The sequence below is a fragment of the Orycteropus afer genome, unplaced genomic scaffold (genome assembly GCF_000298275.1).
Source record: "Orycteropus afer afer isolate SDZICR_OR568_19922 unplaced genomic scaffold, OryAfe1.0 scaffold00020, whole genome shotgun sequence".
NCBI lineage: Eukaryota > Metazoa > Chordata > Mammalia > Tubulidentata > Orycteropodidae > Orycteropus > Orycteropus afer.
The window spans coordinates 8,237,317-8,250,762 of NW_006921607.1; the positions used below are offsets into that span (position 1 = coordinate 8,237,317).

The 13,446-nt window shown below is 46.8% G+C and overlaps 1 protein-coding gene across 1 annotated transcript in view; it reads left to right on the plus strand.

Annotated features, from left to right (window-relative positions):
• Positions 1-13,446, plus strand: part of BPIFB4 (BPI fold containing family B member 4) — a 32,345-nt gene that overhangs the window by 4,577 nt on the left and 14,322 nt on the right. Inside the window, exons 3-9 of the mRNA XM_007934722.1 lie at positions 73-216; positions 2,919-2,982; positions 3,415-3,475; positions 4,547-4,638; positions 6,292-6,495; positions 8,753-8,806; positions 11,459-11,629. Of these exons, the coding sequence (XP_007932913.1) occupies positions 73-216; positions 2,919-2,982; positions 3,415-3,475; positions 4,547-4,638; positions 6,292-6,495; positions 8,753-8,806; positions 11,459-11,629 (790 nt within the window). The remainder of the gene's footprint in view (positions 1-72; positions 217-2,918; positions 2,983-3,414; positions 3,476-4,546; positions 4,639-6,291; positions 6,496-8,752; positions 8,807-11,458; positions 11,630-13,446) is intronic.

The window sequence follows — 13,446 nt, forward strand, 5'->3', positions numbered from 1 at the left end:
GCCTGGATAGGGTGAACTGCCTGTCGATTGGAGGGGGACTCATTGTTTTCCTGGCCCCTTGGTCTCATCCAGTCTTATTGGCTTCCTGGACATCGCTGTAGAGGTGAACATCACGGCCAAGGTCCGGCTGACCATGGACCGCACGGGTTATCCGCGGCTGGTCATTGAGAGATGTGACACCCTCCTGGGAGGCATTAAAGTTAAGCTGCTGAGAGGGTAAGGACAGGGGAGTGGCTTGGGGGAGTGGTCCAAGTTTGGCAAACAAAATCGTGTCACTACCTACCCACGGGCACTGGGGTGGGCAGAGCAGAGATCCTACAGGGGTAGTGAGGACTCATGCTGAGCCAGCCACACTCTAAACTCTGGTCAGGTGCTTCCATGACCAGGGGCTGTGCCTTCAAACCCAGGATGTGGGGCTTCAGCCAACCTGGAGACTAGTCCTGCAACTTTGTAATTCTGATTGCCACTTTGGTTCATGATGGTTAAAGGAACAGGCTCTAGAAGCCAGCCCGGGTTCAAATCTTGGCTATGAATTAGAGATAATTCTTTCGCCCTTGGAGATTGAGAGAATGAATGTAAAACACTTAGGGCAGAATCTGGCACATCTTAAGAGTTTATGACTATGTATCTAACAGGGGTGGTGTGTTCACTGATGCCCCAACTCATGTTGTCAGTGATCCTTCCAACAAGTTTCCTTGTTGGTTCTATTTGATTTATCCTTGGTCGGGGAGTGAGTTTTTCCTATCACACCCTCCCCACAAAGTAGCTAAATTCCCACCCTCTGTCCGGAGAAGTTTCAAGCGTTCATGTATTAGCTGGTATGCTGTCCCCAGGTCGTGGTCTTGGACGAGTGCACATTCAGGATAGCCCAGAGTGAGTCCTTTTCTCTTCACTCCCTGATCCTCACCATTGGCCTCTCTCTTCAAGGCTCTGGCCCCCCACTCCTTCCTCTTCTGTTTTACTAATTCCTTGGCCCAATCCCTCCAGCACTCATCTCATCTAGATTTTGGAGCAGAAAAACTCATTATGCTACTCAATCCCAGATTTTTCTGATTCATGTCACCTTCTCTGAGTCTTTGTTTCTGGTTCTGGATGGGTGGAAGCAGAAGGAATTGGTCTCTGAGGGGAATGAGGGGAACAGAAGCAGCCAGAAAACTTACACATTTTCAAATTTACGCTTTTCACTAGGAAATATATTTGGTTATACATGGTCTAACAATCTCAGATGACAAAAAGGCCCAGAAGAGAGCCTCCCTCCAGCCCTGTCTCCCATGTGCCCCTGTCCCTCAAGCTCACCATGGACATTCCTCTCTTGAGTCTCCTTCCAGGTTCTTTGTACAAATGCAAGCAAACATGCATTGTAGACTCTCTTTCTGCCTTCTCCTTTGTCACACAAATGGGTCCAAACTACACACACACACACACACACAGAGAGACACACAGTTTCATACTTTGTTTATTTCTTTTACTCTATTTGGAGAATTTTCTGTATCTGGACATTGTTTAACTTTTTATAGCTGTATAATATTCCATTATCTGCATGAACAGCCATTTATTTGCCAGCCTCCTATTGTTTTTCATTTCAATTTGTCTTAATTTTTTGCTCTGACTAATAAGGCTTAATGAATAACTTTTTACATACGTCACTTCACAGGTAGGCTGATGTATTTATTAGATAATTTGCAGGGAAAGGAAAGTAGTCTGTGTCCTGAATATACATGCATTAACTTCAAACTATTCCCATAACACACACACACACACACACACATGTATACACATGTATGTATACACACATGCACACACATGCCTTTGTGCACACAAATGTATATGCATACACACACACACAGACACATGTCCTCAAGGGCCATATCATCCAAGGAGAATTGGAATCAGGATAAGGTCCCGTAAGGTGAATCTACTAAAAAGAGAGACCAAAATGCATGGTAAGCTTTGGAGGAAATGTTCCAATAAGGATTTTATCTCAAAAACTTTGCTCTGTCAGACTGCACAACATTAGGTAGTTACCTACAACCTCAGCAGCAGGGGACAGGCAGTGGTCAGCGGAGGTGGGGACCAGTTTTTAGGAGTCCAGTTGTCAGTGATCCTTCCTGCTTTTCTTCATCTGCCAACATCACCTGTTAGTCTCTGCTCTGGGCCATGCTTCCCTCATCTTCCCTGTTTCCAGGGCCTCTGGAAACAAATGCTGGGATTCCAAGTCTGTCTGTCTGTCCATCTATGCACCTTCTCTAAGCATGAAGCACTACCTCTGCCTTTAACTAACTGGATAGGAGGGTTAGTTAAGAGTTGGGTGATGTCCTTAGAACTTGCTCTGGGCCACTTCCATGGACCTCGGTCTCCTTGTCTGAAAATGTGTCATGTCTCCCAATCTTTTTAGCATCTCAGGTGAATCACACAAAGACATTTTATTGTCCAGTGTTCCTCTTTCCTCCCTTCCCACTGACATTTATCAAGTACCGACTACGAAACAAAACCTTTGTTAGATGCTTGGGTAAAGTAATACATTCATTTTCCTCTTGGAAAGTGATGCAGAGCAGTGATGAACAGACCATTAGAGGGTCAGGTGAGCAGGAGGGAACCAGGAATGAGGCAACTTTTGCCACTGAAAGTCAGAAACATCATAGCCTGGCCCAACATAGAGCTCAAGAAGCATTTATTTGTTGAATGAAGGAAGGAAGGAAGGAAGGAAGAAAGAAAGAAAGGAAGAAAGGAAGAGCCAACCAATTAAACTGGGTAGCCTATCCATTTTGTTCAGAATGAAGCCAGAATGTCCTCTGGCTTTCAGAAAAATGTTCTAATACCCAAGGTTCTCAATGAGCTACGGACCCCCAGTGTGGACATACTTGACAAGCTCCACCTTGGCTGTGAGCCTTGTCCTCATTCTGCTCATCTCTCCTTAGCCTTCTTCCCAACCTCGTGGACAACTTAGTGAATAGAGTCCTGGCCAATGTCCTCCCTGATTTGGTAAGAACCTGTTTTGGGACCGGGAGCAAGGAATTCAGACTTTCTCCTGTCCAAGGGCCCACTGTCCAACCCCACTCCCTGGGGCATGCTGGTGACCTAGAAGGATGGAGTTGGAAGGAGCCAGGGGCTTGGGAGTATGCTCCTGGAGCCTGGGCAGGGCCCTGAGGAGTGTGGAGGGGTGGATCAATGAAGGGATGAGGAAATGGATAGGAGAATTGCACCATTCTGGTTTGAATCCCAACTCGGGCGCTTCTTAGCTGTGTGGCAAATTCTCTCTGAATCTCAGTTTTGCCGTCTTGTAAAATGGCAAGTAGGGTGGAACCTTCTCTATGGTAGTGCCTAGCACAGAGCAAGCAGTCAGTAAATGTGCATCCCTCCCTCTGCTCCCATGACATCACTGGACCTTACGTCATGGCCCTTTCTCCCCCGCAGCTCTGCCCTATTGTGGATGTGGTACTGGGTCTTGTCAACGACCAGCTGGGTCTTGTGGACTGTAAGTCCTTCCTGTTTTACTTCATTTGGCCAACACCTATTAGTACCTGCTCTGGGCCCAGTCTCAGGGAGGGCCCTGGGGACATAGATATCTCTCGGGGGAGGTAGTGTGGAGGAGGGCCACACTTGCTGTTAGGCCTTTGAAATGTGATGTGGTGGTGCCTGAGAGAAGGACCACTTGACATTTTCCCTCACCCCAACCATCCCCCCAAGTCCCAGAGGGAGTAGCTTTCCACCTGGAGCTGGGAAGCTGCGACCCTAGATTGGGGTCTGGGAACTGGAATTGAGCTCTGTCTCCACCCGGCAGCCAGGTGCCCTTAGACCCTTCCAGTTTCTTCCTCTCTAAAATGAAGGATCTGGCTTTAAACCCCAGAAGGATTGGGAGAGAATGCTAGCAGGCACCGTGGAGACCACGGTTCAGATCCTCAGACCTGGCACCAAGGACCAAACCCCACCCCCTTCCTTGACCTCTGGGTTCCCTCCAGGGATGCCCTACATAGTTGTGTCATTCATACACTGCATAATAGCCAGGGACCTCCTTTTACAGAGACTGTGGTATAATGGTGGCATCTTGAGTTGTGCATACAGGGCAGTCCTCTCTGACAGTGCTCCTGTTTCTCTGGGACTCCATGCAGTTTGAGAATGGCTTTCTTAGGCAGGTAGAAACCTCTCCCTCTGTGGCTGGGGATGAGGGAGGAAGAGCCCAGAGTAGAGGCTATCCGTCACTAAGCAAAGAGAAAGGCCAGTGCAACTAAGCACCATGTTGTGGAACCCTAAACCTTCCTCCCTGCTACACCTCGCTTTGCAGTTTACAAGGCTGATCATTGTTCAGGATCTCCTTGACCCTCTCCTCCATATAGCCCAAGGTGTTACATTAAGCTCGTTTTACAGAGCAAGAAACGGAGGTCCAGAGAGGTGCAGTGACTTGCCTGAGGTCTCTCAGAAAGGAAGAGGCAGAGCTTTTGCTCTTTCCACACAATCCAGAACCTCAGTCCCCCAGCTGCAGGGCACAAGGAGGGAAGGCATCGGGTTGTTGAAGGGGACCTCCTCTGAACCCCTTCTTTGCTTGCAGCTCTGATTCCTCTGGGGATATTGGGAAGTGTCCAGTACACCTTCTCCAGTCTCCCGCTTGTGACTGGGGAATTCCTGGAGCTAGATCTCAATGTGAGTACCTAGGCTTTGGCACTAGGGGTGGTAGCTCTCCTCCCCAAAGGCAGGGATGTGAATGAGGGTCCCCTAAGGCTCCTGCTGCAACATTTGAACAGTATCAGTTTTTGATTAGATGAAGACCTTCTAGAAGCCAAGTTAGGAAACATTATCACAGCCAACACTTAGCAAGTAGTTTACACAGTTAACTCAGTACATCTTCACATCAGCCCTATGGAGTAGGCACTCTTACTGAACCCATTTTACAGATGAGAGAACTGAGGTACAGAAAAGCTAAACCACTTGCCCAAGGTCACATAGCTAATAATGGTGAATTTAGGATCTGAACCCAGACAATCTAGCTTCTAGCTTTTGAGCTGCTGCTATGGGTGTGGGTTTGCTAGAGGAATGATATGGCCCCCAAATCCACTGCCATTGAGTTGATTCTGACACATGATATGGCCAACAGTGTGCTATTAAGCATTTAACAATGAGATCTCCATGAATTTTTTTTTTTTTTGTTTAAAGCCATAATTTGTAATGTTGGCCAATTTCTGTGGTATAAATATTCCCACCATGGCTGATTTCAAGCTGCAAATGGATATTACTGAATGTGGATGTGTACAATTGGCTCCCTTGAACCAGTGTGAGCTAGCTCCAGCCCATCACTGAACCTGGCTCCTACTTGTACGTGGGCACACACACATGCATACTCCACTAGGCTGCGTGTGCTGTGCAGGACACGTGCTTCCCCTACTTGCTCCATCTGATACAGAGATGCAGGTGCACACATGTGCTCCCCTGTACATAGTCACATAGTCATACCTGGGAACACATATATATGGATGCCTAGGATATTAATAAACACTTATTCATTCAAGAGATATGGGTACTTGCTGTGTGCCTGGGCTTTGGGCTGGGTGATAGAGGTATAGTAGGGAACAACACAGACAGAGTCATCCTCTTAAAATCTCTTGGAGGAGACAGACCATCAAAGAATCCCTCACACATATATAAAATCATAGATCATTAGTGTCGTGCAAGAGGATCCAGGCCTATCAGGGCCTAAAGCAGAGGGATATGATCTATCCAGGGAGGTCAAAGAGGGCTTCCTGGAGGAGGTGACACTTCATCTGAGACCTGCCACATGGGTGGGACTTCATAAGAGAGGAGTGTGAGGGAGGGAAGGGCATGTGCAAAGGCCCCATAGTGGAGATGGTAAGGTGGCGTGAGCAACCGACAAGGCTCAACTGCAGAGGGTGAGGGGCAGAGTGGCTGGAGATGAGGCTGGAGAGGCCCCCCCTGGGGAAGATCACATAGCACCTTGTAGGCCCTGGAGAGGAGTCTGGTCTTTAAAGAGCATATAAACTAATATGCATTTTGCAGACACATAAATGTGCTAATTCATTATGGAAGGACTTAGATAGGAACAAATCCATGTCACACATATATCTAAAATTATAAGTGATAATATAGCAGGAACTGCAAGGGTTACCATCACAAATTGAAGAAGAGTTGGGGGTTGTTAATTGAAGTTACTTAGGCCCAGTGAGTTTAATGAAGGAGGGTGCCCTGAGGCAAATTTGGAGCTTCACCCCGGCTTTCGGCCTCCCTCCTCCCTTTTTCTCCCTGTGCCCTTTCCCATAATCCCTTTCCTCTCTGCTCCCTCAGACTCTAGTTGGGGAGGCTGGAGGAGACCTCATTGACTACCCACTGGGGCGGCCAGCTACGGCTCCCAGGCCGAAGATGCCAGAGCTGCCCCCCATGGGCGAAAACACCAACTCCCAACTGGCCATTTCTGCTAACTTCCTGGGCTCAGTGTTAACTCTCCTGCAGAAGCAAGGGGCACTGGATATTGACATCACTGATGGCATGGTGAGCCATGGTCCCATCAGGAGGTGGAGTGGGGCTGGGCGGGCAACAGCTCCCTGTTGGGCCTTTCCTATCTCCATGGCTTAAGAACAACTGCTCTAAAGCAAGAACTATAGACAGTCCACCCCTTGACTCATTGTCAGATCATGGGTGTATAGTAAATGTGTCAGTGTTGACCAACGCATGGTGCCCATTTTAGGAGGTTCACAGACATGGCATTGAGTAACATCAAATCATATAGTGAGAAAATTGCGTCCTATTCAATTTTATTTAATTTCATGCTAATTCTTTTTAAAATGCATAGTACCTATATATCTCAATATAAATTTTTAGAATCCTTTCACTTAGCAAACATTGATACTAAATAACCAAAAGATATATAGGTATAAACTACCACCCTTAGGAATGCTCCAGAGTTATTTTCTCCCCAAACCTTTTCTTTTGAAAAGTTTTAATCCTTTCAAAAATTGCAAAATAGTACAATGAACACCCATATATCCTTCACCTTGATTCACCAGTTGTTACTATTTTGTCACATTTACTTCATATCTATTGAACTGCCAACTTTCGGGTTAGCAGCCAAATGCAAATCAAGAAAAGCACAATACAAATCATGTCAAACATGGATTCAACCAACAGGAACGTCTCCACTTGGTGCCAGTACCTAGTTAACCTTCTCTTGCACTGATTGTGGTTGTTGTTGTTGTTATGTGCCATCGAGTTGGACCTGACTCATAACAACCCCTCCCTGGGTTTCGAGGCAGTATCTCTATGGAAGTAGATTGCTCAGTCTTCCTTCCGAGAAGTGGCTGGTGGGTTTGAACCACCAGCCTTCTGGTTAGCAGTCACATGCCTTAGGCACTACGTTGTTAGGTGCTGTCAGGTCAGCTCTGACTCATAGCGACCCTGTGCACAACAGAATGAAACACTGCTTGGTCCTGCACCAGCCTCACACTCCCTCCTGTGCTTGAGCCTACTGTCGTAGCCACTGTGTCAGTCCATCTCATTGAGGGACTTCCCCTTTTTTGCTGACCCTCCACTTTACCAAGCATGATATCCCTCTCCAGGGAATGGTCCCTTCTGACAACATGACCAAAGTAGGTGAGACGAAGTCTGGCCATTCTTGCTTCAAAGGAGCATTCCGGCTGTACTTCCTCCAGGGCAGATTTGTTCATTCTTCTGGCAGTCCATGGTATTTTCAGCATTCTTCGCCAACACCACAATTCAAAGGCATCAACTCTTCCTTGGTCTTCCTTGTTCATTGTCTAGCTTTCACATGCACATGAAGCAATTGAAAATACCATGGCTTGGGTTGTTGTTGTTGTTGTTATGTGCCATTGAGTTGGACCTGACTCATAGCAACCCCTCCCTGGGTTTCAAGGCAGTATCTTTATGGAAGTAGATTGCCCAACCTTCCTTCCAAGGAGTGGCTGGTGGGTTTGAACCGCCAGCCTTCTGGTTAGCAGTCAAGTGGCTTGGGTTAGATGTGCCTTAGTCTTCACAGTGACATCTTTGTTCCTTAACACTTCAAAGAGGTCTTTTGCAGCACATTTGCCCAGTTCAATATTTCTTGACTGCTGCTTCTATGGGTGTTGACTGTGGATCCAACTAATTGCACTGATTAGTGCCCTTTTTAACCGAGAGGACAGGCCTTACATGCAGAGTCCTACACAGACAATAGTAGCCACCTAAAATGTAATGGCATTATTTAGTGTTTATTGCATTCATTCTTAAAATTCCCATCTCTTTCTGTCAAGTGGAACTAGCTTCCTGTTTTTAATAGCACAATGAATTTCCTTTTAAAACAAGAACACTTGAAGGTTTTTTTTTGTTGTTGTTGTTTTAAAATAGCTTAATTTAAAGAAGATGGTGAGTAAATTGTAGTACAGGTGGTTCAGGGATATAACAGAAGTCATGAATATGGCAGACACCAGGTTATGCCAATAGGACTTGCTGGTGCTCACTTTGTTTTAATAAAAAGTTACATTTTTTAGAGAAGACAGATTCTGGAACGGCTGAAGTTCAGGTTTTTCCTCCTGCTCTGTAAAGCATGCTTGGGGTGAGCTTCAATGCCTCCGACTACGAGACAAAATGACTGCGGTGGTCTAGGTGACCTGCTGGATGGGCCGGGCCCCCAAAGGTGAGGGAAAGAAGACGTCCTTGCTGGTTGGAGCACGTAGGAATTTGATCACTCTATTGGCAGCTCTTGTCTGTCCCTACAGCTTCAGGGACTCACACAACGCTTCTTTTCGTCCTACAGTTTGAAGAGCTCCCTCCACTCACTACATCCACTCTGGGGGCGCTGATCCCTAAGGTATGTAAAGCAAGCAGATTTCATTACCTTCAGCTTCACCTACTTCCTGCTGTCTCAGGAGTCAAGTTGGAAGGGAAGATGGTCAGCACTAGGGTGGGTGTCCTGACCCCCCTTAGTTGTACAATGACAGGCTTAGAGGCCAGATCCCTGTGACAGAGTTGAGATAGAAGATCCTGAGCTCTGGCGGCAGACCAGCCTGCACACATCTGATCCTAGCTTGGCCACCTCCTCACTGAGTGACTTTGGGAAAGAGATTGAGTGTCCCTGAGCCGTAGTTTCCTCATCTATCACAAAATGAAACTAACACCTATTCCACAGGCTCATGGATGAGGGTAAAGCAGACAGTGCATGCAGCAATGCCAGCACAAGGCCAGGCACGTGGTGGGTCCGTGGTGGCCTAGAGGGGGAGAGCCACATCTTTGGTGCAGACAGGCCTGTATCCCATCACATGACCTTAGGCAAATGACTGTCTTTCTGCCTCAGTTTCCTCATCTGGAAAACAGGGTGATCGTGGGCCTGGGATCTGAACCCAAGCACAGAGCAAGCATTTGACAAATTTTTTTATTATTATTGTTAATAACTACAAAATCTTAAACAAACAAAAAGAAGCAAAAGCACTCTTGCCTGATTATTGGCCATATACAGTGGGGACAGAGGCGTTATACAGGTATGAAGGGTTGCTGTAATAGACAGACATTTTAGACGACTTTCCATTTCTTTTCTACCTGTCCTGCCTACTTCTGGGTGAAATTCAAAGAAAGAAGCAAGAGAAAGATGGTATCTGGGGGAGAAGAGAGTGAAAAGTCCCGCTCCTTTCACTCCCTCCCCATGATAGCCAGAACTAAACCCTATCGTGACCCTATAGGACAGAGTGGAATACTTCATACATATGGCTTCCAAGGCTATAAATCTTCATGGAAGCAGACTTCCCCACCTGGGGCTGGGGGTTCAAACCACTTTTGGTTAGCAATCCAGTGCTTTAACCACAGCACCACCAGAGCTCCTCCTCCTGTAATAATCGACAACACCAAACTCAAGAAATGATCACCATTGCCCTCATGTGGTTGAAAACTAAATGGCAGAAGCACAATTTAATGTCATCGTAACCATGGCAGCTCAGGAAGCAGGTGGACCTTTCAGTTGACTGGACTTTTTATTTATTGGCCCATATCCCGTGTGCTCTGCACATGCTTATAAAAAGCTTCGAGAATCCACTCATTTGATTCTAACCATCCCCCCATCCACAGGACTGTTAGGGAAGAGCACACCCCTCTGGCACATGGGGAAACTGAGTTTCAGAGAGATCGCACAATGAGTGAGTGGCAGAGGTGGGCTAGAACAGGGACTCAGGCCTTGAAACTAAGCTGACTCTGTGGCAAGGAGGATTCAGGCTGGATACAAGGAATGTGTCCTGGAGACCCAGGCCTGAGTGACATCCCTGGGAGAGGCTGTGCCACAGCTAGGAGGGCTCCCTTGGTCTCCTGCCTCTGTGGAGAGAGAGCCAAGTAACCTCTTGATGTTCCACGAATGAAAACGTTGCCAATTCTTAGAGACTCTGTAAGTTCAAGTGGAGGTGGTTGGCGCGTCCCTTCATAAAGCCAATTCACCAGATTGACTGGTTGAAAGCCAAAGTACCAAAGGAACTGAGTGAGTTGTCAATTGGCTGAATTGAACAGATTTCACAGTTGACCAAGAGCTTGGCTAAAAGAATCCTCACCTTAAATGTGCTCAAGAAAATGAGTAGAATGTTCTTAGGACCATGATCTGCATGGCCATGTATCGCATATAGGAAAGTTTTCATTTTCTTTTAAAAGCAACTTTGTAATTTTGCCCATATATTTATAATTATTTAATATATTAAATAGAATATTCCTTAAAATATATATTTTTTGGCAAATCAGTTATTTAGTGAAGTTGATAAACTAGCCATTTGGTGAGTGGTCCCTTCATCAAAAGCTAAGTAATTCAGAGAATCAATTTATAGCAAACAGGCTCAGACGCAACCCACTCTGGGTTTCAGGAATCCCAGCCAATCCAGGCAGGTGAGGCAGCCAGTACTTCTTGGATCTTGCTAGGAGATACCCTAAATTGTGGACTCAGTTGTTCCAGGAAGGGCGTCCAGAGGCAGGGGGAGAACAGGAAGGGCCTGGGCTTCTGAGTCACACAGACCTGGACTCAACAGCTCTCCTGTTGGTCTTGACAATTTTCTCTGAGCCTCAATTTCCCTCTGAGTCTCAGTTTTCTCATCTGTAACATGGAGAAACAAAACAAAACAAAACAAAAAACCCATGAAACCTATGGAGTTGTTGTGATGTTTCAATACAATCACCCAGCCCCTGACCTGCTGCCCTTAGGAGCCCCCACTTGGTGGAGTGCCAGGCTGTGAGTAGTTCCATGTGTTGGGCACTGAGTTGGAGGCTTTTCTGGCACTATCATATTTCATCATCACAAAGCACCAGAGAGGTCCAGAGAGGGCAGCACCTTGCCTACATCCCCCAGCGGGTCAGGGGCTCTGCACAGGGGTTTGTGGGGCTCAAGCTATGATGCTGTTGAATCTGAAGGTGCTCAAGTTCAAGGCTCCTGTGCTACATGTTTAGAGGTTAGCTGATGACCTCTTGGACACTCCTCACCCCAATCTGGTGCCAACCTCAGGTGTTCCAGCAGTACCCTGAGTCCCGCCCACTCACCATCAAGATCCAGGTGCCAAACCCTCCATCGGTGACACTGCAGAAGGACGAGGCGCTGGTGAAGGTGTTTGCCACGGCCGAGGTCGTGGTCTCTCAGCCCAATGATGTTGTGACCACCATTTGCCTCATTGATGTGGTGAGTGTCTGGGGGTGGACAGTCCTCCGCTAGGGTTCAAAACAAAGTCATGTGGTCTCCTGGAGCCTGTGAACCCCTTCAAACTCCCATGGTCACCAGCATGTTGACTGTGAGCCTGGTTTTGGGAACCAGGTGATCTGGTTCAAACTTAGCCTTTACCAGGTCTAGCTGCTGCTCTGAAGGAAGATGGGGCAATCTACTTCCATAGTGATACTGCCTCAGAAACCCAGGAGGGGTCGCTATGAGTCAGGTCCAACTCAACGACACATAACAACAACAAGGTCTAGCTGCAGGTTCCCGGGTGAATCACTCTCCTCTGTGGGCCTGATTTTCTCCTCTTTCACAAGGGGATGGCAGCAGGACACTAATAAGGTGCTTAGAGCAGTACATGGCATCTAGTCAACATCCAGAAAGTGTTGGCTGGTATTATTCTTACAGATTGTTTACTCTTGTGCATGCCAGAGGTCTTGGCACCAAACAGGCATTGGTGGTTCATTCAGCAATATATTTTTTTGAGCACCTACTATATGCTTGTCTTTCTAATATATACTAGGGATCAGCTCTCTTGGAGGTCACATTGTAGCAGGAACAGATACGAATACAACTTCCACAATCAATTCATAGAAAGAGGTCCTCTTAACATGTAAATCATGTCACTTCCCTGCTCAAAAAGTTCTCCAACATCGGTCTCCGGCACTTCTCAGATCTTCACTGTTCCTACAACGTGCCAAGCACCTCAGGGCCTTTGCACATACTGTTCACTCTGCTTGGAATGCTCTTGACATCTGCATGGCTTCTTCTCTCACTTCCATCGGGATTTCGCTCAGATGTCACCTATTCAGAGAGGTCTTCCAGGAGCATTCTGTCTAAAACATTACCACTCTTCCCATTACTCTCTCTGCCTCCTTGCTTTTCTTTACTCATAGCCTTTACCTGCCATTACAAAAGGCATTGGTTTGTTGTTCATTACTGGATAGGGACTCTACCTGTGTTACTCACTGCTGGATCTCCAGGACCCAGCACATACTAGGTGCTCAGGGTTTTTTCAAATGAATGAACAACACTTGTGTTAGGGCCATTTCCCCCACTATATGGGTCAGACACCAGGCTTTGGACTAGATACTTGGGACTCTGGTCCCATTTGATAGGTCTTCCCAGTCCTTTCCACCTCCCAGAGCTTGAGAGCAAATGAAACAGCCACCTCCTGTGTGAGAAGTAAGTGTTCTTGGCTGGAGTATCCCAACCATGGTATATGTGGGTCATTTCTGTCCCTGAAAGGAGCAGAATCAGATCAGAGCTTCTCAGTAGGAGTGGGTGGCTGCCCCTGATCCAGCATCTACTTGATCAGCCACTACTGTATATAGATTTTCCATTATCAACCCCAGTTTTTGTCTAAGTCAGCTCAGAACCCTGCCAGGACTCCCCATTGCCCCAAGATGACCCCTCCCTGACCACCAGCCCTGCCTGGTGTGGTCCCCTCCCACTCCAGCATCATGGAACCTCTCTCGTCTTCTCTCTGTTACTTGGGTGCAAGTTCCTTCCTGCTTCAGGCTTTTGCACACACTCTTCCTGCTGCCTGCATCATTCTCCTACCCTCCCTCTCCTTCTCCACCTTTTTTCACTTGGCCAAATCCCACATACCCTTCAGTCCTCAGCTCAAACACCACTTCCTGAAGATGATTTCCCACACCAGTATAGGTCCCTGCCATCTCCATCATCACAATGAGTGTTTTTGTTATGAATACTATCATCTGAATCTATTGGGAAATTACTTTTATTTTTCATAAAGCCAATTAAAATTTTTTTTTTTTTTTTTT